Source organism: Elgaria multicarinata, chromosome 17 (genome assembly GCF_023053635.1).
Source record: "Elgaria multicarinata webbii isolate HBS135686 ecotype San Diego chromosome 17, rElgMul1.1.pri, whole genome shotgun sequence".
NCBI classification, from domain to species: Eukaryota; Metazoa; Chordata; class Lepidosauria; order Squamata; family Anguidae; genus Elgaria; species Elgaria multicarinata.
Genome location: NC_086187.1, coordinates 22,601,915 through 22,625,566, shown reverse-complemented (window position 1 = coordinate 22,625,566; position 23,652 = coordinate 22,601,915). Strand labels below are relative to the sequence as shown.

The 23,652-nt window shown below is 49.9% G+C and overlaps 2 protein-coding genes across 2 annotated transcripts in view; one reads left to right on the top strand and one right to left on the bottom strand.

Annotated features, from left to right (window-relative positions):
- SMURF1 (SMAD specific E3 ubiquitin protein ligase 1) overlaps window positions 1-23,652 on the bottom strand; it is a 303,336-nt gene that overhangs the window by 87,842 nt on the left and 191,842 nt on the right. The gene's annotated exons all lie outside the window — the stretch shown is intronic.
- The window catches only part of FSCN1 (fascin actin-bundling protein 1), a 35,068-nt gene that overhangs the window by 9,118 nt on the left and 2,298 nt on the right, over window positions 1-23,652 (top strand). The window contains exons 2-4 of the mRNA XM_063143642.1: window positions 20,428-20,584; window positions 21,682-21,803; window positions 22,969-23,136. Of these exons, the coding sequence (XP_062999712.1) occupies window positions 20,428-20,584; window positions 21,682-21,803; window positions 22,969-23,136 (447 nt within the window). The remainder of the gene's footprint in view (window positions 1-20,427; window positions 20,585-21,681; window positions 21,804-22,968; window positions 23,137-23,652) is intronic.

Genomic DNA, 23,652 nt, shown 5'->3' with positions numbered 1-23,652 from the left:
GCATGGTTCTCTTCATGTTCTTACATTCCTGGGGGTGTTGCAGCACTGCATTCCTAAAACGAAGGCGCATTTGGCACCCTTCTCCATGGCTACGAACACAGCTTGTATTGACGCTTCAGCGGGACAGATTGCAATGGCTGTGCGAAATGGACGTGGCGTTCGTGGACAAGCGGCGGCAGCGCACGCGGGACGTTTGCTCCCAGCACTTTAGCCTGGAGAAGAGAAGATTGAGGGGAGACATGATAGCACTCTTCAAATACTTAAAAGGTTGTCACACAGAGGAGGGCCAGGATCTCTTCTTGGTCATCCCAGAGTGCAGGACACGGAATAATGGGCTCAAGTTACAGGAAGCCAGATTCCGGCTGGACATCAGGAAAAACTTCCTGACTGTTAGAGCAGTGCGACAATGGAACCAGTTACCTAGGGAGGTTGTGGGCTCTCCCACACTAGAGGCCTTCAAGAGGCAGCTGGACAACCCTCTGTCAGGGATGCTTTAGGGTGGATTCCTGCATTGAGCAGGGGGTTGGACTCGATGGCCTTGTAGGCCTCTTCCAACTCTGCTATTCTATGACTTTCTTGGCTGTTGAACGGTCCTTAAAGCAACACATCGTTGGCAACTGAGATTTCCCTTCCTCGTTGTTTGTGGCTTTTGTGTGTTTCGCTTTGTGTAGTGGTTCTGCTTCTCTTCCCCCACCCAGTGTGGCTTCTGCAGCCAGGGTCCCTGCGGCCCTGACGCCCCCCCTGCCCCTGCCCTTCACCCTGTCAGCAAGCGCTGTTGGGCTCCTGGGATTCTTTTTTTTTTGGCAGATGTTAAATATTTGTCTGATGGAGGGAGGAGGAAGAGGTGGGGGGGAGAAAGTTGAGTTTAGGAGAACAAGAGCAGGATTGTGATTGGGGGGCGGGGAAAGAGAGGCGCATTCAGAGCTCAGTGGGGCGGGAGGAGGCCCGGCTCTTGTTTCAGTCCTTTGTCACTCTGGAAAACCAGATGTGAGGCAGGAGAGGGGAGAGTTGGTTTCGTTGGATGGAGAAATACAGCTGTTTGCAACTCTGTGCTCGCTCGTAGAGGCTCCTTTTCTTTTTGGCAAGCAGCCTGCTTGGCAAATAATAATGATACAAATTTAGATTGCGCTCTATAACAGAGCGCAATCTGGTTGAGCTTTTATATTGTATTTTATATTATGGTTTTATACTGTTGTTTTATACTTGGAATGTTTTTAATTTTTGTGAACTGCTCAGGGAGCTCCGGCTATTGGGCGGTACAGAAATGCAATAAATAAATAAACAAACCAAAACATACGAAATGCAACAATATAAACAAAAATGAATAAATGCATGTTAGATCGACTGCTAACCAGAAATTAAACTCCTTCACAGCCAAACGAATTAAAATCCAAGAGCCAAAGGGATTGTTTCTCACTCCATGCACCCGCACCTACGGCTCCAACTCGAACGAATAGGTTTTCAGGCCTCATCTAAATCTGTCCAACTCTGGTTCCATACAAAGGTGTAGAGGGAGAGAGTTCAACAATCGTGGGGCAGGGTGGGAAAATGCCCGGAGCCTAGAATTTGCCACCTTCATCCAGGGAATCAACAGAAGTCTGGAATCTGCAGACTGAAACTTGTTGCAGACTTTGCGGAGAGGAGGCCCGGGTTCCTCCAGCGTTGATCTGTCGCCATTCTAGGCTCTGTTTTGGCAATTCACCCCCGCCCCTTTTTTTATCAGAGGCCTGGGCTTGTCTCTCTCCCAAGCGAGATAAAGCCTGTCTTCCTAAAGCACAGTGCTGAATATCTTTCCAAGATACGGCTTGTCTGGAAATGACTGTCTTGGTGGGTTGGGATCTCTTCCCTTTCAGACCTGAAAGTTACCCAGTGATGAAGGAAACGCACACTCTGTAACTGCCTCGAGGCATCTCGGATTATCTGTTTTGCATGACCTCTGGCGTCAGTTTAAGCATCTGGAGTTGGCCTTCTTCTCTCTGTTTAGATAAGATATGGGCAGTTTAGGAGACGGCGCTGAAGAGGCAGAGTGTCGGATTGTAGTTCAGTGCATGGTTGAATCCTGCAAGTCTCTCAAAGGTTGGAGCTCGTCGTCATGACGAGATCAAATACGGGATTGTGTAGAACGCCAAAGCCGTAACCTACCTAGGCAGGTTGATTGTAGAAACCAGGTCTTTTGTGAGTGAGGGGTGGCGGCAGCAATGGAGGCAGTTGATGTGGGATTCTCACGGAAGAGTCCACATTGGGGAAAGATGGCGACCACAAGACGTAGGGATGGCCACCAATTTGGAGGGCTTTAAAAGGGGGTTAGACCAATTCCTGGAGGAGAAGGCTGTCAATGGCTACTAGTCCTGATGTCTCTATGCTCCCTCCAATATGCCTGTATACACCACTTGCTGAGGAACATGGGTGAGAGAGTGCTGTTTCCCATGGGCATGTGGTTGGCCATTGTGTGAACAGAACGTTGGACTACTAGATGGACCCTTTCTCTGATCCTGCTTGGCTCTTCTGATGTTCTGTGTCCTTAAGTTCAGCCTTCCATGCCCCTTAGTTCTGAGGGCTTCTCCTGTGGGGTAAAGCTAAAGGTTGATCTACATCAGCGTTCCCCAATGTGGTGGACTACAACTCCCATCAGGGGTAGCTGTAGGAGGAGGGAGGTTGAATAAGGCTGATTGACTTGACCAACAAGCGGCTGTTTCTTTCTTTCTTAAATAGCTGGCATGGGGTTACGTGAGCTTTATCAGAGCCCTGGTATGTGGTAGGGGGATGGTTTTAACCCTTTCCCCCTCCTGCGGTCCCAATCGGAATCCCCTCTGCAGTGCCTCCTATTCACAGTGGGGTAAAACCTCTGGCTCAGTATATGTGTGTGATTGGGACCCCCTCTCCACCCTGTACCACGGTCTCGATCTGCCCCGCCCGCATTGGCTACAGGGAAGAAAATCAGCCATGAAAAAGCAAATTGTGTGACAAACATCCCATCACGTCTAGCCCAGCCCTTATTCCCACCTTACTGCTACTGTTGCTTCTCTTCCATAGACAGCGGGAGAAACAGCCTGCCTCTTCCGCCTGGCATCTTTATCAACACCTGAGAAGCCTCCAATGTGTCCCCACCTGTTCTCAATTCTAAACATTTTTGAACCGTTTGCTCTCCGCAGAGCAAGGATCCAGATCTTTCCAAAACACACCGTGGCCAAGTCCTCCGTCGCGCATCTTCCCCATCTCCGCTTCGCTTTCCTCTTTAGAACATCTGTTCGGTGGCCGTGGTTGTCGTCCCCACTTTTTTACAGCTTCCGGAATGATAAAGAGTTACACCCTCGGGGTTTTTGTTGTGTTTTGTTTTGAGAATCCAAAACCTTGTGATGGGAAGTTCTCCAGATTTCCCTACTGTTTCTTCCTCCTCTCGGAATTGGTGGGTCTCTTCCTTTTCGTCTAAAGGAGGATCTCTTCTTTATCTCTCCTACTTTTCCTTTCAGCAGTGGGGTAAAGTAAGTTGTAGACACACACACCTCCCGGGGTGGGAGTGGGGAACCCTCAACCCTCAGGTATGACAACAGCTTCCCCTGCCAGCCAGAATTGGAAACTTCAAGATGTACAAAAATCTGATTGATCAGGGCCTATTTTTGTCTCAGCCAGTTGGCTGGCTGGCTGAGGTAGATGGGTGCGGTAGTCTTAACATGTTTATAGGGCACCTGGTAGGGTAAGCCTGCATATATGGTTGTAACAGCTGAGCAACGTCCTACAATAAAACTCTCTTTCTCTCTCTCAAAAATCAGGGAAGCCATTTCCACTGGGTTAATCTTCCGCAGTGCTGAATCAACAGTTGTTGCCTGTTCTCTGAGCACACAGCTGGGACACATTTGCTCCTTTGGATAGCTCTTACTTCTCCTTCTCCCCGCAGCCCCCACTCCGCCCTAGTAGGAAAAATGATTTCATTCCAAAAGTTAATTAGAGGCAAACCTGGAAACTGCACGCCCGAAGGGAGCGCCTCAGCCCCTCCCTGCCAAAAACCCCGGTCCGGCTTTTCTGTCACTTAGGGTTGCAGAGTTTAGCCATCTTTAAACATCCATTAAAAAAACAACAACTCTTGACTGTCTGAAAAGGAATGCCCAATAAATTGGTTGGCAGAATGATTCATTTTTAAATGGTTAGTTATTGTCAATACAGGATCTCTTCTCTATCCTCCCAGAGTGCAGGACACAGAATCATGGGCTCAAGTGACAGGAAGCCAGATTCCGGCTGGACATCAGGAAAAACTTCCTCACTGTTAGAGCAGTATGACAATGGAACCAGTTACCTGGGGAGGTTGTGGGCTCTCCCACACGAGAGGCCTTCAAGAGGCAGCTGGACAGCCATCTGTCAGGGATGCTTTAGGGTGGATTCCTGCACTGAGCAGGGGGTTGGACTCGATGGCCTTATGGGCCACTTCCAACTCTATGATTTTACGATTCTAATAACTATTAAAAGCTGCAAGACAGCCAAGTGCTGTCTTCATGCAGTATTCCTTCCTTCGTATGTGTGAGTAGCGAGGGATGCCATTTGCAGGTGGGGAGCGTCTTACCTGCCACGTTTTTCTGTTATGGAGGCCTAATCAGATGCGATTAGTGGATTACGCCATTAAAATGCAAATGATTATCCAACTATGTTTCCTTCAATTGGGTGGCAGCGCATCTTATTATACCAGTAAAGCAGGGGTGGGTGAACCTGTGGCCCAGTCAGCATAGTTGGGGATGATGGGAGTTGTAATTGCTCCCATCACCCCTGATGAGTTTGTTCTGGTTGCTGGATTACACTTCCCATCATCCCTGACCCTTGGCCACACTGGGTCGGGTTGCTGGGAGTTTAAGAGGCAACCACATCCAGAACACCACTGGTCTCCTACCTGTGCAATGAGGTGACTTCTTAACAATTGGGGTTGGGGGCGGGGGAAGATGCAAAGCAGTCTGGGTCCTTCAGGGAAGGACTGTAGCTAAGTGGTAGAGTCCATGCTTTACCCGCTAAAGGTCCTGGTTCGATCCTCCAGGTTGGACTAGGAAAGAGTCTTGTCTGAAATCCTAGAGAGCCATTTCTGTCCATCAGTGTCAACAATACTGGGCTAAATGAACTATTCGTGTGGTTCTGAATAAGGCAGCTTCCTATGGGGCACTGGTACGGTTTACACAAAGTAGTAGGCCAGTGTCCTGGGCTTCAGCCCTGCACTGTTACGCAGCCACGTGGCTGGCTGCGCGCTGCCTTGTCTGCCGTAGCGAACCGTCTGGTTGCAAACCTCCTTCCCCCTCCTGCCTAAATCAAGCTTCTGAGAAACATCCTGTGCCCTGGAACCATGGCACGGGAGAGAAAGGAGCTTTGAGATCGAAATGCATTTGGAGACTTTTGCATTTGGAGCTGCCTCTGCAAGGCGGTGCAGTCTAGGAGTCAAACTTTGGGTGGTGTCGAACGGTCTCATTTCACTTCCGGTGCAGTCTAGGAGTCAAACTTTGGGTGGTGTCGAACGGTCTCATTTCACTTCTCTTCTGCAAGAGAAAGACCTTAGGAACAAGTGAATCGGTGCCATCCTTGCTATGTTTTGGGAGAGAGGGTGGTGGGGTTGGAAAATCATAAAACGTGCTTGAAGTAGGTGCAGAGCGAATACTTCTGACAAATCGCGCTAGTAAAGTGTGTGTGTGTGGCTATGCTGAGCGTATGTAGTCTTGGACTACAACCCATGCCAGGTGGGGATAATGGGAGCTGTAGTCCAACACACTTGGAGGGCACCGGGTCGGAGAAGGATGCTCTCAGCCAGCATTCCCTCCAACCTAGTGCCCTCCAGATATTTTGGACTTCAACTCCCATCAGCCCCAGCTGCATGGCCAGTGGTAAGGAATGCTGGGAGTTGTGGTTAACACACTGGGAGGGTGTGTGGCTGGGGAAGGCTGTTCTAAAGCCCGCTGGGCAGGAGTTTGGCTGGCTTGGAAATGGGCTTGGACAAATCCGTAGAGCGGTTAGCCGTGATGGATGGGACGCCTCCTCCTTCAAAGGAGTTCTTCTTCTGAAGACATGATGGTAGCGGGGAGGGGTGTTGGCCTCATTCCCTGCTGTAGGGGCTTCCTAGCAACATCTGTTTGGCAGCTGCCTCTAGGAACAAGGATACTAGGAAGATGGACGCTCCCTCTCCACAAGCAGAGCTGCTGCTACGTTCTTGTCCTGTCGCTGAGCTGGGCTTTCTTTGTTCACGTTGTGCCAATCAATACCTGTGTTCAAATTTGAACGTGGAATTTGGGAAGGCCCATCAATTTCCTTTCCTCCCCCCAATTTCCTTATAATGTAATGTGCAGCTTAAATAGCCAGTCCAAGAAGGATTCGCTTTCCTCTCTTTCCGCCAAGTAAATTTGTTCCATGCCTCGGTTTCTCTTTTGTTCCTCCCCTGTGGTATCCTGGACTATGGGAGACACCAAAGCATGTTGGAGATTCTGTGTTCAGCTGCGTCCCATTACCCTCGAGGCTCTTCGTTTTGCCGCTCGGAAGGACCAAACGATGCAAAATCCTTCGGCTTTAGAACTTGGGGCGAGGCGGGCGGGCGGGCGGTGTCTCTTCAGTAGAACGCGAAGCTCTAATTTGATGCAGGATTGTGGCTCGGGGTGGGGGGATGGGACATGACACTTTGAAGGCAGGCCGACACGCACCTTCCAGCACGCGTGTGCGTTTTTGTGCACATGCGTGCCTGCACACATGCATTCATGCAGTTTTGGAAAGCTTGGTGTTTTGATCCCAGCGAGCCTTGCAAAGGACACATCGGCGCGGGGTCTATTGTCGTGACCAAAAGGGATGGTGCTGCTCCCCGTCTTTCCTAATTAGCAGTGGAGCCTAGCAGATGGTGACGGGCCACCGAGCATCTGCCCCTCGTTAGGGCTAAGCCCCCCACCTTAATTGGAGTCCACTTAAGATGGAAGAGAACGGCAACCTTGAATCTGGCTTCCCTGTTGGTCTCTGGAAGGGGGCGGGAGAGGATTGTTGCGTCCCGCAGGAAGTGGGGGAGCTGGTGGATTGCATCTGGGTGATGGGGGCAGCTCTCCAGCAGCAGCTGGGGTGCCTGAGGGTCAGTCCTAACGGAGGACCCCACGGGAAGCAAGCACGGATTTGGCAAAAGAATCCTGATGGCTCTCTAGCGGGCAGGTCTTCTGTGGGTCAGGAGCATCTTTTGCCATTCAGCGGACTTCGCAGTGGTGTGGCTAGGGCTGGACCCTGAGGCCAAAGTCCGGGCCCTGCAGACCCCCCCCCTCCAAATGACCACCAGGAGGGCAGCAGAAGCAGCAAGCGCCCACCTTGTTTCTGTAGGCCCCCTGGCGCGATGATTTTAATGTTCCCGGCTCTTGTGGTGCTGTGATTTTGAGTGAGTTTAAAATGCAGAATGGCACACGCTTCTTTGCTCAAGGTGGGAGGACGGTGTTGTTGTTCTTGTCCTAACAGGCCAGGAATGTGGAAGCCGTTTTAAAGCATGGAATGGCGGTTGGAGGGCGAGGGGAGAGCAAGGTGGGTCGTGCACTTCACAACACATGCAATTCACCTGGCCGTCTAAAGCCACCATCCCTCCCCTTCCATAAGATCATTAAGTCCAGGGTCTAAAATATCCTGGTTGCCCTAGCAAGCCTATATGCACCAGTTGCTGGGGAACATGGGTGGGAGGGTACTGTTGCACCACGTCCCGCTTGTGGTTGTCCGTTGTGTGAACAGCATGCTGGACTAGAAGGACCCTTGGTGTGATCCAGCAGGGCTCTTCTTACGTTCGTAATTTGTCATGTCTCATGTGGATACAGGACTTTCCTCCATCGTGGAGCGGGATTTCATGGAGGCAAACCTGGGTTTTCCTTAGGCCACCTTATCCAAGCCGGTCCTGTCCAGAAGTTTTACACTTCAACACCCACCTGCCCAGCTCACCTCAGGCATTCTGGGAGTTGTAGTCCAAAACATCTGGAAGGTACCAGGCTGAGGAAGGTTGCCCCAGAGGGGCACTGCATTGTGGGAAATTAAAATGATGGGTAAGCCCATAAACTTGGCATTCTCCAGCGTACATCAGTAGGTGAGGGTTTCTTAAAAACACAAATAGTATTTTTTTAAAAACAAAACAAAACCTTTATTGATGTATCCTGAAGAATGGAGGAAGTTGTCGTTTCCCCCTTTACTATTCAGTTTAGCTTTGGGCCTATTAGTCAATGGCCTAAAGATTTTACCACTCTTGTAGCATTCAATTGAAACTGACTAGCTAAAAGGACTGCTGCTATTAACATATATATTTGAAATAGAAGTGTCTAATCCTTTTTCCGTTTTCCTTGATTTCATAAGGACTCAATCCTAAGCATGTTTAGACAGAAAAAAAGTCTTACAGTTCCCAGCATTTCCCAGCCAACACGGAGGGCTGGGGAATTCTGGGAATTGTTGGATTATTTTGTGTCTACATGCATAGGGTTACACTCTGAATGTTGTTGTGAATCATTATTGTGAATGGATATGCTTTATGTCATGTTTTATGTCCTTCCTTCTCTCCCCCTTCCCAATTCTTACCCAAATCACATTTCCTGTCAATGAGATAATTCTTAGAATTGCAGCAGGTGTGGAAGGCAAATTTAACCCTTCTCCTGCTGTGGTCCTGTGTTAGTGCCAGTAGGAGATTCTCTGCACCCCGCCAACTCCAAAACCAATATCAGAGGAGGGATTTTCTTCAGGACCAAAGCAGGGTTGGGGGATGGCTTAAATTTCCTCTCCATGCCTGCCGTGATCCCAATGATTATCAGCTCCACTGCAACAGATGCCGTTTGCATTTTTAAATGAACCCTGGACATTAAATGCAAAGTTGCATTGACTCCTAGTAAGGGCACTTACGGTTCCTTCCCTGAATGCGTGCAGGCTTGGACATCTGTTTCAACGAGTGCGGCAAGGAACATTGCCTGGGATCAGGCCCTCAAGTCTTCGAGGCAAAAAGCTCTTTCCTTGACTAGGGCCGGTGTTGTAATGCAAAGGCCTGCGTGCAGAATGAGATCAGCCGGGACCTCTTGTAATTTCAGTTGAAACTAAGTGGTATGGATATTAACCAGAAATCTGGATCGCCTTCCTTTGACTGCAGGTGAAAGCATTCTAGCTCCGGCCGTCGGGGGCTGTTAGAGCCAATAAATTCTCTTCTTTTGGAGTCCCTGAGGCTCAGACGATGAGCTGTTGCTCAGGTTTGAGGACTTTTAGCCAGATGTTCCAGCTTCCTCCCCCTACAGCCCATTCCCCACTCCTTCCCACGACCCATCCTCCACCGTTCTTCCTGTGGCGCGGGGCTCTCCCTGACGGGGCTCCGGTTTTCCGTTCGACAGCAGCTTCCTCCCTTTGTAGAGATCGGAGCAGTTGTGACGGTGCCAGAGTTGCGTTTGCGCCCTCTCCCCTCTTCCGAGCCAGCCGGGTTCAGATCCGGCAGTGCTCGATGCAACTGGGCAACCGCCCGGCTCCTTTTGTCAGACTGAAGCAGGGCACATTTTAAAAACAGCTGCTCTAGGCCCGTTGTCAAAATGGGGGTGCCGGAAGGAAAAGTTGACGAAAGATGCTGATGATGAATAATGAGTTTGTCACAGCCTTCCCCAACCGGGCGCCCTCCAGTTGTGTCGGACGCATAAAACTCTCCGAACGAGGCAGGCCGGTTGCACGGTAAAGCCCTTGTCTGTTAGCGCCTCGAAGGGCTGTCTTAACCATCGCCCCGCTTGCCCACAGTAGCCAACCAGCTCAAGGAAGTGGCATTCAGTAGTGGAGATTACAGCCATATAGCCATCATGAGACCTGCCCCTTCCTGAATCTCCCCATTCCCCGTTTTAAGCTTATCTAAGCCAGCAGACATCGCCGCACTTACGCCGCACTCCGAAAAGGAAATGTACTTTTTTTTTTTTTACTCCAGTCAGCTTTATTGGATCAACCTGGCGTTATATGAGCAGTGCATCCAGATTATTAAGGACCAAGCCGTTCTGCATTGTTGTAGTTTTAAAAAAGAAGAGGCTTTAACGTAGAGGGCTGCCTCGTATACCACGTCCGAGTTTGTCCATCCAGCCCAGAATAGTCTATTGTGACCCACAGCATCTCTCGAGGGTCTCAGGTAGGGGTCTTTCCTGTTCTCTGCCCCCAAGTCCTTTTAGCTGAGAATGCTGGGACATGAACTTGGGAACTTCTTCATGTGCTGTGATTCCTCCCGTTAATCGAGACAAGAGCATTACAGGGTGGCCTTTTTAGAGGACTGCCCTCTATTTGAAGGGCTGGCGGAGGGCAGTCCTCTGTTTGAAGGCAGTCCTTGAAGGACTGGTCAGGTTTAACAGTAATAAAATTGGGAGAGCAGTGGCCTTAAAGTGGCCAACAGCTGTTAGTCCCTGGACAGGAAGCTGAGCTGGTACTTGGCTCCCGACGGCGAGATGTATTGTGTTTCTATCTGAATTATAACAATTCTCCCTGAATGTTTGCCTATACACATAAATAATGATAAGTAGATTTTGTGGAAATCTATGGTCCTCTCTTTGTCTGCTTTTGTCCTGGTGATGTGGAAAGAGAAAGCATCGTCCTGGCTGTGGCTACGTCCCATAGGTAGGAGATACCTTTTCCTGACTGCTGCAGGGAAGATGGCTGTTCCTGAGATACAGCATCCATGTTGTCCTACACACACACAGAGCCATCACTGCACCTTCATGGCAAGAAACGCTTTGCCTCTTTCTTACTGCTTGTCACAGAGCGATGGAAAGGTCCATTTTTAAAAACAAGAGATTGCTCCTCCTCTTCCTCGGCCTCCGCTCTGCTCTTTGTGAGATGGCTTTGGGAGAAGCGCATTGTGGTTGATGCAGACGTGCTTGCAGGGGGAGGCTGTGGGTTGCTTAGCAACCTTGAGGCAGATACTCCTAGCAGGAGGCCGCAGCGACTCTATTCTTAAGCGTTTCAGAGTATTGAGGTCAGAAAGGCCTTTTCAGGCCTGGTTCACGCAGTAGGAAGCCATAGGTCCTTGCAAAGAGAACAACGGCAGAGGAGGGCAAAAGTTTCCAACTAACCACAGTTCCCTGTGATGTCCCAACTCAGAACTGTGGTTTGTTTAAACCACTGTCTCCCGACTTGTTGCTGTCTAGATGTCCTGGTTTACGCATCCCACCCATCTGCGGGGGAAGATGTTTTAAACCAGAGTTAGGGAGAACAAGCCAGGATCTGAAACCATGGCTTGGCAGTAAGGCTTTCCCTGCTTGGTGGGTATAGAGAGCAGAGCTTTTTCTTCCTATACATTTCCTCCGTCTCTTAGACCCCTGTTTAAGAGTTAGTGAATGTTTGCAATAAGGAAGGTATTTATTGGAAGCACTTTGCTGCTTTTGCTTCCTGCTGTCCTGACTTTGTGCATTAACTGTTCGCGAGCTTTTGCGGTGGCCATCACGGGAGCTTCTTTTGGCTAGCCTAGCAAGTTATAAATATGGGAATTGCTTACTCAGAGGCTCTCGTTTGCTCGAGCAAAAGAGACAAGCGTGGCCTGTGGCCCTGGGATGCATGTTTTAAAATGCGTTGTGCTTTGTAAGTGGCCCACGAGCAGAGGATTGCACCTGCCCCTTCTTAATCGTTACGGGCAGATCTTGAGTGAACGCCCATTTCCCCACTATCGCCAAAAGCCTTTTGCGTCTGCCGTTCCCACAGCATTCTGGATTTCCAGCTCCTGGTGAGCAACAGGTGGCAAACGGGCCTCCGAGCTGCGGTCCGGTTAATTTCTGCTCCGTCGCAAACCTGGGAATGAGCACCAGAAATTATCGCATTATCCACATGAGCGCGCAGCTGGCTGGACGTTGGCACGGGTGTAAATGCCAGCCCTGCAGGGGCTGTGAGACTTGACAGGGTGAACTTGGATGGAATGGGAGGCCGCAGCATAGGGCAAAAGCAGTTTCAGCGCACCCAGGAGCAGAACGATGGGCCTGGAAACTGGCTCGTAATCTTGAATTTTGCGGATACTTCTGGGTAGTTCTAGGCAAACCTGATCAGGGAATAAAAAGACCATTTTCCCCAACCCGGCGCCCTCTAGTTGTCTTGGACTACAATTACCATGATCCCCAGCAAGCCTGGCCATTGAGCTCACCACAAATGTCCAAAATGCATTCTGCAGCCTAATTTTAGGTGAGGAAAGACTTCGCTCTCTTTTTTTGGCTTCTTCTGTTAAACAATTGGGAATCAGAGGTCTTTGCTGATCAAATGAAGTGTCTTTTCCTGCCTAAAATCTCCAGGCCAATCTAGAGATGTCTCAGTAAATCCTGAATTACCTTCTGCTCACCGCTGCTTTATAAGATTTTCTTAAGTAACAGCTACCTTGATTTCAATGAAATATAAGGAAAAACTTCCTGATGATAAGATTTGTACAACAGTGGAACAGTTTACCTACGGAGGTCGTGGGTTCTCCATCCCTGAAGGTTTTTCAGAAGAGGCTGGGCAGGCATCTCACATTAATGGTTTAACTGGTTTTCCTGCACGTTGCAGAGGGGTGGGCTAGATTATCTTTGTGGTCCCTTCCAACTTCACAATTCTATGATTCTATGAACTATTTCTAAATGTGCATCTGTACATATAAATTAGCAAGTGCAAAGTTTATGTAAATTGCTTCCCCCCCTTTTTGCATGATGCATTTTCTCCCTTTTTCAGGGGGGGGGAGTCATAAATGGCCGCCCTAATTTTAATTAACCTTTGGCAACGCGGAGCTGATGGACTAGCAAGGCAGCAGGGCTTGTTTACCATTCCCTCGGCGCCCCTTGCTTTGAGGTGCCGATTGGGTCTCCTCAGCTGTGCTTCTAATTACTTCTGTCCCCAGTGGAACGCACGGATTTGATTGCACTCCCAGGCTCCCTCTAGAATTCAGGCTAGCAAGCGTTTGCAGCTGGGTGCCCTGGAACGATTAATTTGCCTTGCCTTGCCGCTGGAGATTTGGCATATCTGGTTCCCAAGAGTTTACCCTGGCGTAGATCAATAGGCTTCAGTCTGAACCAGCAGAGATGTAGACAGCTTGAGATGCGCTGGTGCGCACACGGCACACTCTTGAAAGACCCACGGGTCTCTCTCACCTGAAGGTGCTCTTTCCTGGTCTAGTGCCCACCCACTGTGTGGGACTCCCAACCCTCACCAGCCCAAGCCAGGCTGGCCATTGGTCAGAAATCCTGGGAGGGGTCATCCGAAACAACAGGTTGGGGAAGTCTTCCTTAAAGGGTAGCTGTGGGTTTTCTTTTCCAGGCCGGTGACTTTTAAAGACTGCTCTAGGTTCTCGTATATCTCTTGAAGAAGCTTCTGCACATTGCTGCAAAGCAACCTTGCATTGCACGTACCACAAGACGTAGCGATGGCCACCAGTTTGGATGGCTTTCAAAGGGGGTTAGACGAATTCTTGGGAGGAGAAGGCTATATCCATGGCTACTAGTCCTCATGGCTCTATGCTATCTCCAGTATCAGAAGCAGTAGGCCTCTGTACACCAGTTGCTGGGGAACATGGGCAGGAGGGTGATGTTGCACTCAAGTCCTGATCCTGTGGGCAACAGGTTGGCCCCTGTGTGAACAGAATGCTGGTCTAGATGGACCCTTGGTCTGATCCATCAGGGCCCTTCCTTGGAACCCAGCCTGAAGACCGCTGTTCTAGAGTGCTGAAAGAAGCCCCAGCTGAGTTTCAGTCTTGAGGATTAACCCAATTCATTGGAAATTTGCCTGATCTGACATGGCTAGTCTGGCCTTAGGGTGCGTTGCACTTTGTTCATTTCGTTGCACTGACATCCCACTTTCCACCATGCTGTACCTAAGGTTCCCTTGCCGTCTCCGATCCAGCCATTGACCAGACCCATCGCGTGCCTTCAGACCGTGCTCTGGGCGGACTGGTGCGTTTGCCGAGTGCATGGTTGGTGTGGATGGGCTGCTGGTCTGATCCAGCAGAGACCTTCTTAACGGAGACTGTGGGAAGAGCTCACCTAATGCCCTTAAGGTTCTGACCCAATTTGGTTTGGGGTTCAGCATGGGCTAATGCTTGGGGATGCTTCATTGGGGGATGCATGCATCCAATGCCTTCCACAACTGCAATGCCATGCGCTAATCTTTCGGCTGCCTCCTCCCTTGCCTCCTTGCAGAAATCTACGAAGTTGAGTCAAGCTGCTCCCCCGTCTCTCGTCGCCCTCTCTTCCTACCCAGCTGCTTATCTCTCTTTTTAATTACCACTCTTGTGCGGATACCAGACGGGAAATCATCTGACTTCTCTCAAGGCCCTGCCTGGCCTTGACAAGGCTGGTAATTAAAAGTCTGACTGCACTGTTATCTGCAGCTGAGCGCTCCACGAATCCCAAGTTGGGGAGCCGTCCTGATGAAATGAAAACTCACTCCCCTTGCTTTTAAGAGGAGAGGGCTGCTCCAGTCAGGGAAAGCGCCCCAACCCAGGGGGTTATTTATTTATGTACCCCGCCGTTCTACCCGGGGGGGAAATGGCTTACAACGACAAATAAAAGTGATTAAAACAATGAAACAAATGCATTAAAAACACAACCATTACAGAATAATTGGGCTGCAGGACTCTGAAAATGTGGGGTTCGCACCGTCTTTTGTGTAATGGTGCATTTTCCGTTGTAGTCTGCTGCTCTGCAGTTTTTGCAATAATCTGAGCACGTACTTGGTTTTGTGTGCCTGAAGACACCCTCCCTCCCCAGTCCCCACCCCACCCCTGGTGCCTAAAAGCTGTTGTCAGGAGGCTTTGGTAACTGCCTTCCTGTTAGTCTGCTGTGCTTAAAAGTGTTGGCAAGAAATGACACTCCAGTCTTCATTAAAAGGTTGATGGCAGGCGCACCGTAGACACTGTAAAATGTCTGATATGTAAAATTAGAGTTGGCTCAGGGGGAAGGAAGGAAGGGAGTGATTTTGTTGCATGAGCCATGGCTGGGCTGTGATAGGAACCAAGGGAGGAACTGAGGCAAACAGCGGTGACAAAAGTTGAAGTTCTCAACCTTATTGACAAAGCGGAAGACCATACATCCCCAGGCCCAGATGGTCTCCAGCTCTTAAAGGACTCAAATATGAAATCACTTATATTCTAGCAAAAATAAAACAAAATGTAACCTATTGCTTGCATATTCCAGTTCTTGGCTCTGGCTGGCGAGGGTTACAGGGCACACGAGAAAGGCCAGAAGTGGCAAAAAGGCCCATTACATGGAAGACCTGCCAGGATTATCCCTAGCAGCTAAATTGAACCTCCCTATTCAGAGGTAGCAGCAAAATAGTTTGAGGCTATTGCTTTGATGCTCATTTGTGGGCTTCCCAGAGCATCTGGTTAGCCCTTACGGGAAACGTTTTTATTTATTTGTGACGTTTATATTCCTCCTTTTCCTCCTCCTCCCCATTTTATCATCACAACAACCCTGTGGGGTAGGTTAAGCTGAGACCCAAACCTACCTATTGAGCTTCACAGCTGAATGGGGACTAGAATACAGATCTCCCAAGTTCTACTCAAACTGCTGTCCCACACTGGATTGCAAAAAGCTGGACTAGATGGGATTTCGGATTGGATCCAGCAGGGCTCCTGTATGGACTTGGGGCTGGCTGGTTATTGGATGCCTTAAAACAGCCTTCCTCAATCTGATGCTCTCCAGATGTGTTTGGGCTGCAACTCCTGTTTCCCCCCTCGAGTCCAAACACAGCTGGAGGTCTCCAGGTTGCCGGGGGGCTGTACTTAAAGGATTGTGTCCAATCCTGGAGAAAGGGCTCCCTACGGATGGGCCTCCCCAGGTTCCAAGGTGGGGTGTATGGGATCATCATCATCATCATTATTATTGTCTGTCCAAAGCAGCAGAACAAGGCAGCCCAGCTGGTCTGCGAGAGGCTAGCAAGCGACTCTGGTCGATTTTCTCGCATGGTTTTTTTTTTACCCTATTCTATGGTCTCGGTTTTCAGTCTCTTTGAAGGGCTGCTGTGCCAGAGTTCGAACCACATTCCTTTCTGATGAATCCATGTAACCCAATGCCCCCCAACTGGCTTTTGCGGGAGGGCTGGAGAAATTCCTCCTCGCAACTATGGGGTTCTCCACTTTTTTCCTCCAGCTCTTGAGCTTGAATTCCAATACTTGCTACATCGGCATTTACCCCAACATGGAGTTGGTTTTTTTTCTTTTAAGTACAGTAGCTTGGGGGGTAAGTTTTAGTGTCAAGCTGAAAGGACACCTTCTCAGCCCCATTTTGCTACCCTGTTCAAAGGAGGCAGAAGTGCAGCTGGGTCATTTTAGACCCTTCCATTCATCCCCCCATGGAGTCTGGGGAGGTCCATACACACACACACACACACACACACAGACAGCATTTGCCATATTGCATTTTAAACTTACTTAAAATCATAGCAACGTTGTTTGTCTATATTTATTTACAGCATTTATATACTGCTCCACATCTTAGCAGATTCCAGAGCAGAGAACAATAAAAGATAAAATAAAACACCATATTAAAAAATGATTATATTTTTTAAAACACAGAACCAATAAAAACCATAGCTGGTTAGTCAAGGAAGGCTTCCTGGAATGCAGATGTTTTTCAGGAGGCGCTGGAAACAGCAGAATGTCCGTGCCTGCCTGAGCTCCAGAGGCAGGGAGTTCCACAGAAAGGGGGCCACCACACTGAAGGCTCTTCTCCAGGTGGACCCCAGTCGGGCCGTAGGTCCGTGCGGAACGACCAGAAACATGCTGTTGGTTCCATCTTGCCCGCAGTTATAAAATGAGTTTGCTTCTGCTGCCCTGCTACTCTCTGGGTGGTCATTCTGGGTTGGAAGGGGCTGGATTTTAGCCCCAAGGTCCAGTCATAGCTGCATCACTTCTCAGGAGGGTGAAATTTGCCTTCTACCGAGTCAGACCATTGGATGATCTAGCTGAGTATTGTCTTGCCTGCCTGGCAATAGCTCTGCAGGGTTTCAGGCAGGGGTCTTCACCCAGTCCTAAACTCTGCACGCAAAGCAGTGCTCAGCTAAACCCCTTCCCATGGGGTTGGCGGAGCAGGATAACGAGTTCTCTCCAAGCGTGGTAGCTTGCCACTTCATAAATGTGTCACGGCCATTGGTGGGACATGTCCTCTCTCTCCATCGATGGTGCCAGAACGCTCCGCTCTATTCCGGCACGAGAAGGGATGGAAATCCTGCCATTCCTTAATGCTCTTTGGTGAAGTCCAGTTCCCAAAACAACCCAACAGCTGGCTTGGCGCTGCTGAAACAATTCGTGGGAAGTTGAGCTCTCCCGCACGCAGCTGTCTCATCCTGAGTTTAGCTTTCTTTCCCTAAAGCTGTCGCTGGCCCTCTCCCCTGCATTCCAGATAGTCCCCTAGAAGGGAGACAACCTCTCCTTTCTTTCCACACCCCCATTACTCCTTGATTCAACACAGAATTGCCACCTGGCCGATTCTGGTTGATTTCAGGATGTCAAGGGGCTTATTAAGATGGCAGGCTAATCCAGCGATATTTTAATTTTTAATTAGGAGTTTGGAAAATGGGTCCCTAATGGTAATTGCAACCCTTACTTATACAGCCATTTGGGTCTACAAAATGGTTAGGGCAAAGGAAAAGATCTCTAGACCAGCATTAGGTTTCTAGCACCTCACGGCCTGTCACATTTTTTTCCAGCTGACGCGATTGACACGCGAGAATGCTGCCTTTCCTTATGCCGTGATCCATCCAAATCTATGAACGTTACTTATGATAGGAGGAGAATTTGCCAGATTTTTCTTAAGGCAGCATCGGAAAAAGGTGCAAAATTGGGGAGCATGGGCTGCTTGGAGACTTTTTTTGTTTTTGTCATCCGCGATGTGTGACACGGTCTCTTCTTTGGTTAGGAATTTTTTCCTCCTGTTTAAGGGGAAACTTTTGGCTACCTTCTACTGCGTCCGGAGACACGGTTGACAGTGGCCTGGCCACCGGGGTGGAGGGAAGATGTCATCCAAGAAGTATTGGATGACATCTTCCATCAACCCCAGCTGGCATGGGAGGCGGAGGGGAAGCTGATTTGGAAGAATCTTTAGCTTCTCTTCTGGCTTTGTTTGGTTTGGTGGTTTTTTAAAAAAAGATTTGTTCCAGCAGTAGAAAATGGGCAACTTTTCTAGTTTTGTGAGTGGTGAACTATTATGTTACAAGTGAGCAATGGGTGCCTCCCCCAGCGATGCAGGGAGCTCCGTATCCGATGGTGAGCGGGGAATCCTGGAGATATTATTGTCTCTGCATCCTGTCCTTCGGCCAAGCTGATCAGGACATGTAGGGAAAAATAATGAAATAAAATGGAATGCCCCCTCCCCTATTGCTAACTCGATTATACGGCGGTGAGGTTGAGTGCCGGCAGCCTGTCCAAGGCCATCTATTAGTCCTGGACCTCTGTGCAAGAGCAAGGAGAAAGCCGTCCTCGGCGGCAAGGCAACGGAGAGCTCGCAGCCTTGTTGAACTGTGCTTCCAGGCGCTGGATAGCGGTGGGAACAACCCTGATCCCCTCTGGAGCTTTAAGCTGAAAGGAGAGCATGCAGCTCCTTTCATTACCCTCTGGAGCTTCTTGGCATTACCTTCTGGAGCTCCAAGCTGAAAAGGAAGACTGGAGCTTCTTTTCATTACTCTCTGGAGCTCCAAGCTGAAAGGGAAAGCTGGAGCTTCTTGGCATTACTCTCTGGAGCTCCAAGCTGAAAAGGAAGACTGGAGCTTCTTTTCATTACCCTCTGGAGCTCCAAGCTGAAGGGGAAAGCTGGAGCTTCTTGGCATTACTCTCTGGAGTTTCTTTTCAGTACCCTGAAAGAGGGCAGCTGTGCTCTTTAGGCAGCTCCTGCCATTTGCGGGGCTCCGAACGTCCCAGTGGATTGTTCCCCATGCGCTCGATCCGCCTTCCTCTCCACTTCCTTTCTTAATGACTCCTAAAATCCACCACATTGCTAGAACTCCTGACGGGTCTGTCTCTGTGACTGGAGCATCTTGTGCTCTTTGGAGCCAACACAGCACAGAGCCAAGTGTGCGATTCTCAACTCTGCAAGTATTTTGAGGGAGGAACTTGCCAAACACATGAGAGTTGGTGTGTGTGTGTGTGTGTGTGTGTGTGTGTGTTGGAGGCTGCATCTGCTGATGAAGCGTTTTCTCTTGGATTCCTGTCTGATGGGAGCACTGTTTGTTTTGTCTGGCTTTGCAACAAACAGAGCTGTTAGGACTCCTCATGTCTGGCCTCAAGTGGTTTCAGAGGGAGGAAGAAGCTCCTCTCTCAGACCTTTGTGGCATGCTTAGCAAGGGTGGCCCAAGGCTTTTGCCACCTGTAACAATGGTCAAGGTGGCAGCTCCACCCCTTCCATGTACAAAAGCCGATTGGACTGGCAGTTGAATCTTTCTTCAGCTGGCAATGGGACAAGGGTCTGATGCTGCATCTGAAAGGCTTAGAGGGTGCATGACAGGCCTGGTGGCATGCAGCTTTCTTCTCCAACATCTGCCGCCTGAGGCAACTACCCAGGGCTGGCCCAAGACATTTTGCTGCCTGAGGCAAGGAGAAGATGTGCAAAAACTAATAGGACCAGTAGTTGCAGCTTTCTTCAGCAATGACAATGGGACATGGTAGGGCCGGGCCGCAAAAGCCCAAGACAGGACAGCATCCTCAACCACACATGAAGGCAGCAGGCTAGTTTAGGGGGTGCAAGGCAGGCCATGTGACCCACACCTCTCTCCTAACAACCCCTTGCTGCTACCGTCCAGCATCTGTTGCCTCGTGTTTGACTAAACTGGGATGCAACTGGAATGCCCCAATACTTTATACACGGAGAGAGATGTTGTAGAAGGGTGCGAGGTTGGGGGAGGTGGCGTACTCCCACAGCAGCCACATTTGCAAGCAACGGCTTACTCCGGTAATTTTTAAATGCTTTTATTTAGATTTTGGTTAAAGAAATGAAGAACCGCAAGGCAGCCTACACTCTGTTACAAATATGCCTCACCAGCTGCGGTCTGAAGCGACAGGCTGCGCACTGCGTGGCAACGCGGCGTCTGCCTGCGTGCACGTCCACTGATGTGCTCTAGGACGGAGATGCCTCCGTTATCCGGCCTCAAGAGTAGGCGTGGTTGGGCCCATGTTGAGGGCCAACGCCCCAGCAGGGGCCCGCTGGTGAGCGCTCTTGGGAGGTCCTTCTCCCCTTCACCATGGCAATCTGCTTGTTCACTTGTCTCTCGCTGTGGCCCGGACCACGGAGGTGATGAGAAGGAGGAGCAGCAAAATGCCACGGCCTCCTTGCTCACAACTGCCCCGCCCCCTCACAATTCCGTGCCAAGAGGAGCTGGATTCTGCGACTCGTACAAATTCTGCAAATGGAAAACTTGCAGAATTAAGTTAGGAGGGGCAAAGAGCCAAACAGGGATCTAGGAGGCCGTGAAGCTGGGTTCACAATTGACTTACCTTTTCCATCTCTCTCTCTCTTTGTCTTTTCCCTCTAGGGATGGACCTTTCAGCCAATCAGGATGAAGAGAGCGATCAAGAAACCTTTCAACTGGAAATCAATAAAGATACCAAGAAATGCACCTTCAGGACTTATACTGGGAAATACTGGACCCTGACCTCCAACGGCGGAGTGCAGTCCACCGCCTCGACTAAGTGAGTGTTCTCTTCTAAGGAAACTCGGCTTGTGTTTTTTTTCCCTGGAAATGTTTTGGTGATCCCCTAAATCAGCCTTCCTCAACCTGGAGCGCTCCAGATGTGTTGGACTACAACTCCCAGAATGCCGGCATTCTGGGAGATGCAGTCCAACACATCTGGAGCGCCCCAGGTTGAGGAAGGCTGCCCTAAATAGACTGGGATATATTTGGAACAGGTGGTGGAGGTTTTTTTTAATTCACACCCCCTCTCAATTTATAGACACTGCATATACCTGTGCCTGTGTTGTGCTGGATAGATGGGTAACACATGAGAGAGATGTGGTTCTGAGGGATAATTACTCGAAAACAAGAACCAGTGTGGTGTAGCAGCTAGAGTTTTGAACTGGGAGCCAGGAGATCCAGGTTCTGGTGGCCACTCAGCCGTGGAAGCTCACTGGGTGACTTTGGGCCAGTCACGGACTTTCAGCCCAACCTACCTCACAGGGTTGTTGTTGTCGCGAGGATAGAAAAACGGACAGGAGGATCACGTGAGCCAACTTGGGTTCCGTAGAAGAAAAAAGGCGGGATATAAATGCAATTAATAAAATGAATTAAAACAATGAATTGCATCTTTGAAACTGCTCAGCTCACCCAGTATTGTATCCGTTCCTTTTGCTAATTAATTTTAAGGCAACAGTGGATTTTAAGAAACAAGCAGTACTGGAGCTTCTATAGCTCCATGGTTTGAAAAAAAAATTACTTTTGGGAAATGAGATTTCTGTCCTGTCTGTTTTCCTGCCACCTCCTGTGAGTGGATTAGTGGAGGTTGGTGGGTCTGATGCCAGCGGGACAGTGAATCCGCTCCAGGTTTCAGTCAGAACTCTGAAGGGAGCTCTCCAAGGTGCAAAACTCTAGAGTTTAGTGTTCTGTCTGGTTCTGACCGAAACCCGGAGTGGATTCCACTGACATGGGAGCCATCAGCCTCCACAGGAACGGATCGTGAGAGCCACTGGTCAAATGAACTCTACCTTTTGGGGACGCAGAGTACAGGAACGCCCAGATCTTCACACTGTGACGCTGGCTGCTCACGCTCACGCTCTCGCTCTGCCTCAACAGGAACGCCAACTGTTACTTCGATATCGAGTGGTGCGATCGGCGCATTACACTGAAAGCAGCGAACGGCAAATACGTCACGGCAAAGAAGAACGGGCAGCTTGCCGCCAGCATGGAAACTGCCAGTAAGGGCCGCTTCGTCCCCCGTTGGTGTTGGCAGGAGGCATTGGGGGGGGGGGCTTGCGTAGCGCACAGCCTTTGCCTGCCTAAGATCACAGGTTCGAATCCAGCGACTCCAGTTAAAAACGGATGTTCTGGTAGCAGGGGCTGAGAGGAGCGTTACTAGTCGTGGTGGCTGGGCAGTCACTCCGGTATCCGAGTCGGGATGGCTCTGATATTAACAGCAGGAGGGCCCTGCGTTTGGGCCCGGTGGGAACAGAATGCTGGCCCAGGTAGACCTTTGGCTTGATCCAGCATGGCTCCTGTGTCCTTAACGCTTTGCCTGAGCCCTCCGAGAGCCACCACAAGTGGAGAGAAGATACGGGCCAGGTCAGTTTCAGCCTTGCGTGTCTATTCGTTCACTAGAACCCCTGTGACCCTCCAGTTAGTGCAACTTTCCCCAATCTCCGTCTCTCCAGATGTTTAGGATGACAACTTCCAGGATGCTTTAGGGTGGATTCCTGCATTGAGCAGGGAGTTGGACTCGATGGCCTTGTAGGCCCCTTCCAACTCTGCTGTTCTATGATTCTATGATTCCTTATTCTTGGCCACACTGGCTGGGTCTGGCAGGAGCTGGAGTTTCGGCTATTGGGCAGTATAAAAATGCAATAAATAAATAAATAAATTCCCAGACATCTGGAGGGCTTGACGCTGGAACACACTGCTCCAATCTCGGCATGCTTGATCTTCCTCGGCTGCTAACAAGTCAGAGCACAAGAGGCGAAACAGCCAAAGAGATTTCCTTGGATCAGGGTTCGATCTGGTGGGATACGAAGCAGTGAGCGCCTTTTGCCTACTGTGCGGTGAAGGAACCAAAACATCTAGAACAGCCTCACCCAATCTGGTGCCGCTAGATGTGTTGGACTACAATTCCTATCATCCCCATTCAGCATGTCCAGCAAAGCTAGCCTAGAACAGTCCTCCCCAAAGTGGTGCTTCTCGGGGTTTTGGAATACAGCTCCCAGCATCCTTGGCCACTGGCTCAGGCTGATGGGAGTTGAAATCCAAAACATCTGCCCCCGGGTATTTCTGAGCCTCGGTGGTTTCTCTGTTTAGCAGTTAAGCGGCTGCTGTGTTTTGCGCTCTGCAAGCCCAGCCGGACATCTTCTCCTTTTCTTCCCCGACGGACAGGTGAGACGGAATACTTCCTCATGAAGCTGATCAACCGGCCAATCATCGTCCTCCGAGGGGAGCACGGCTTCATTGGCTGCAGGAAGGTGACCGGTACCCTGGATTGCAACCGCTCCTCTTACGACGTCTTTCAGCTGGAGTTCAATGACGGAGCCTACAACATCAAAGGTATGGGGCTCCCTCTGCCTGCAAGGCCAGACTGCTCTACAGTGTACCCCGTGCTGCAAAACAGAGGCTAAGGTTCTAGCCCTCATGGCTGCAAAGATGCTTGGGAAGTATGGGGCCCCTGCCAGGGGATGGGACTTCGGCAGTTTCTTCTTACCTTCCTCCACCTTGATCTAAATTGTGGGGACAGAAATCTGCGAGACTGGAGGGAAAACATGGCAATTGGCTCCGCCTTTTAAAAGCTGCAGGATTTGGGTCACCACCATGCCGTTGTGGGTTTGTCCCGACACAAATACTTGGCTCTTCAAGCGCTTCACGCACTTGATTTTGTCATCCTGGTTATGGCTTTTAACCCGCACCTCCCCCAAAACAGCTTCAGGCCAGGCTATCCAATATGAAGCTGCCTGTGCAATAAGGTAGCCGGGAGCCATTCCCCCTCTGTCTGCCCTAAGCCTTAGTGACTGGCAGTAAAAGACTCAATCTACAATACAGGCTGGTGTGTTGGGATCTACCTTTCCT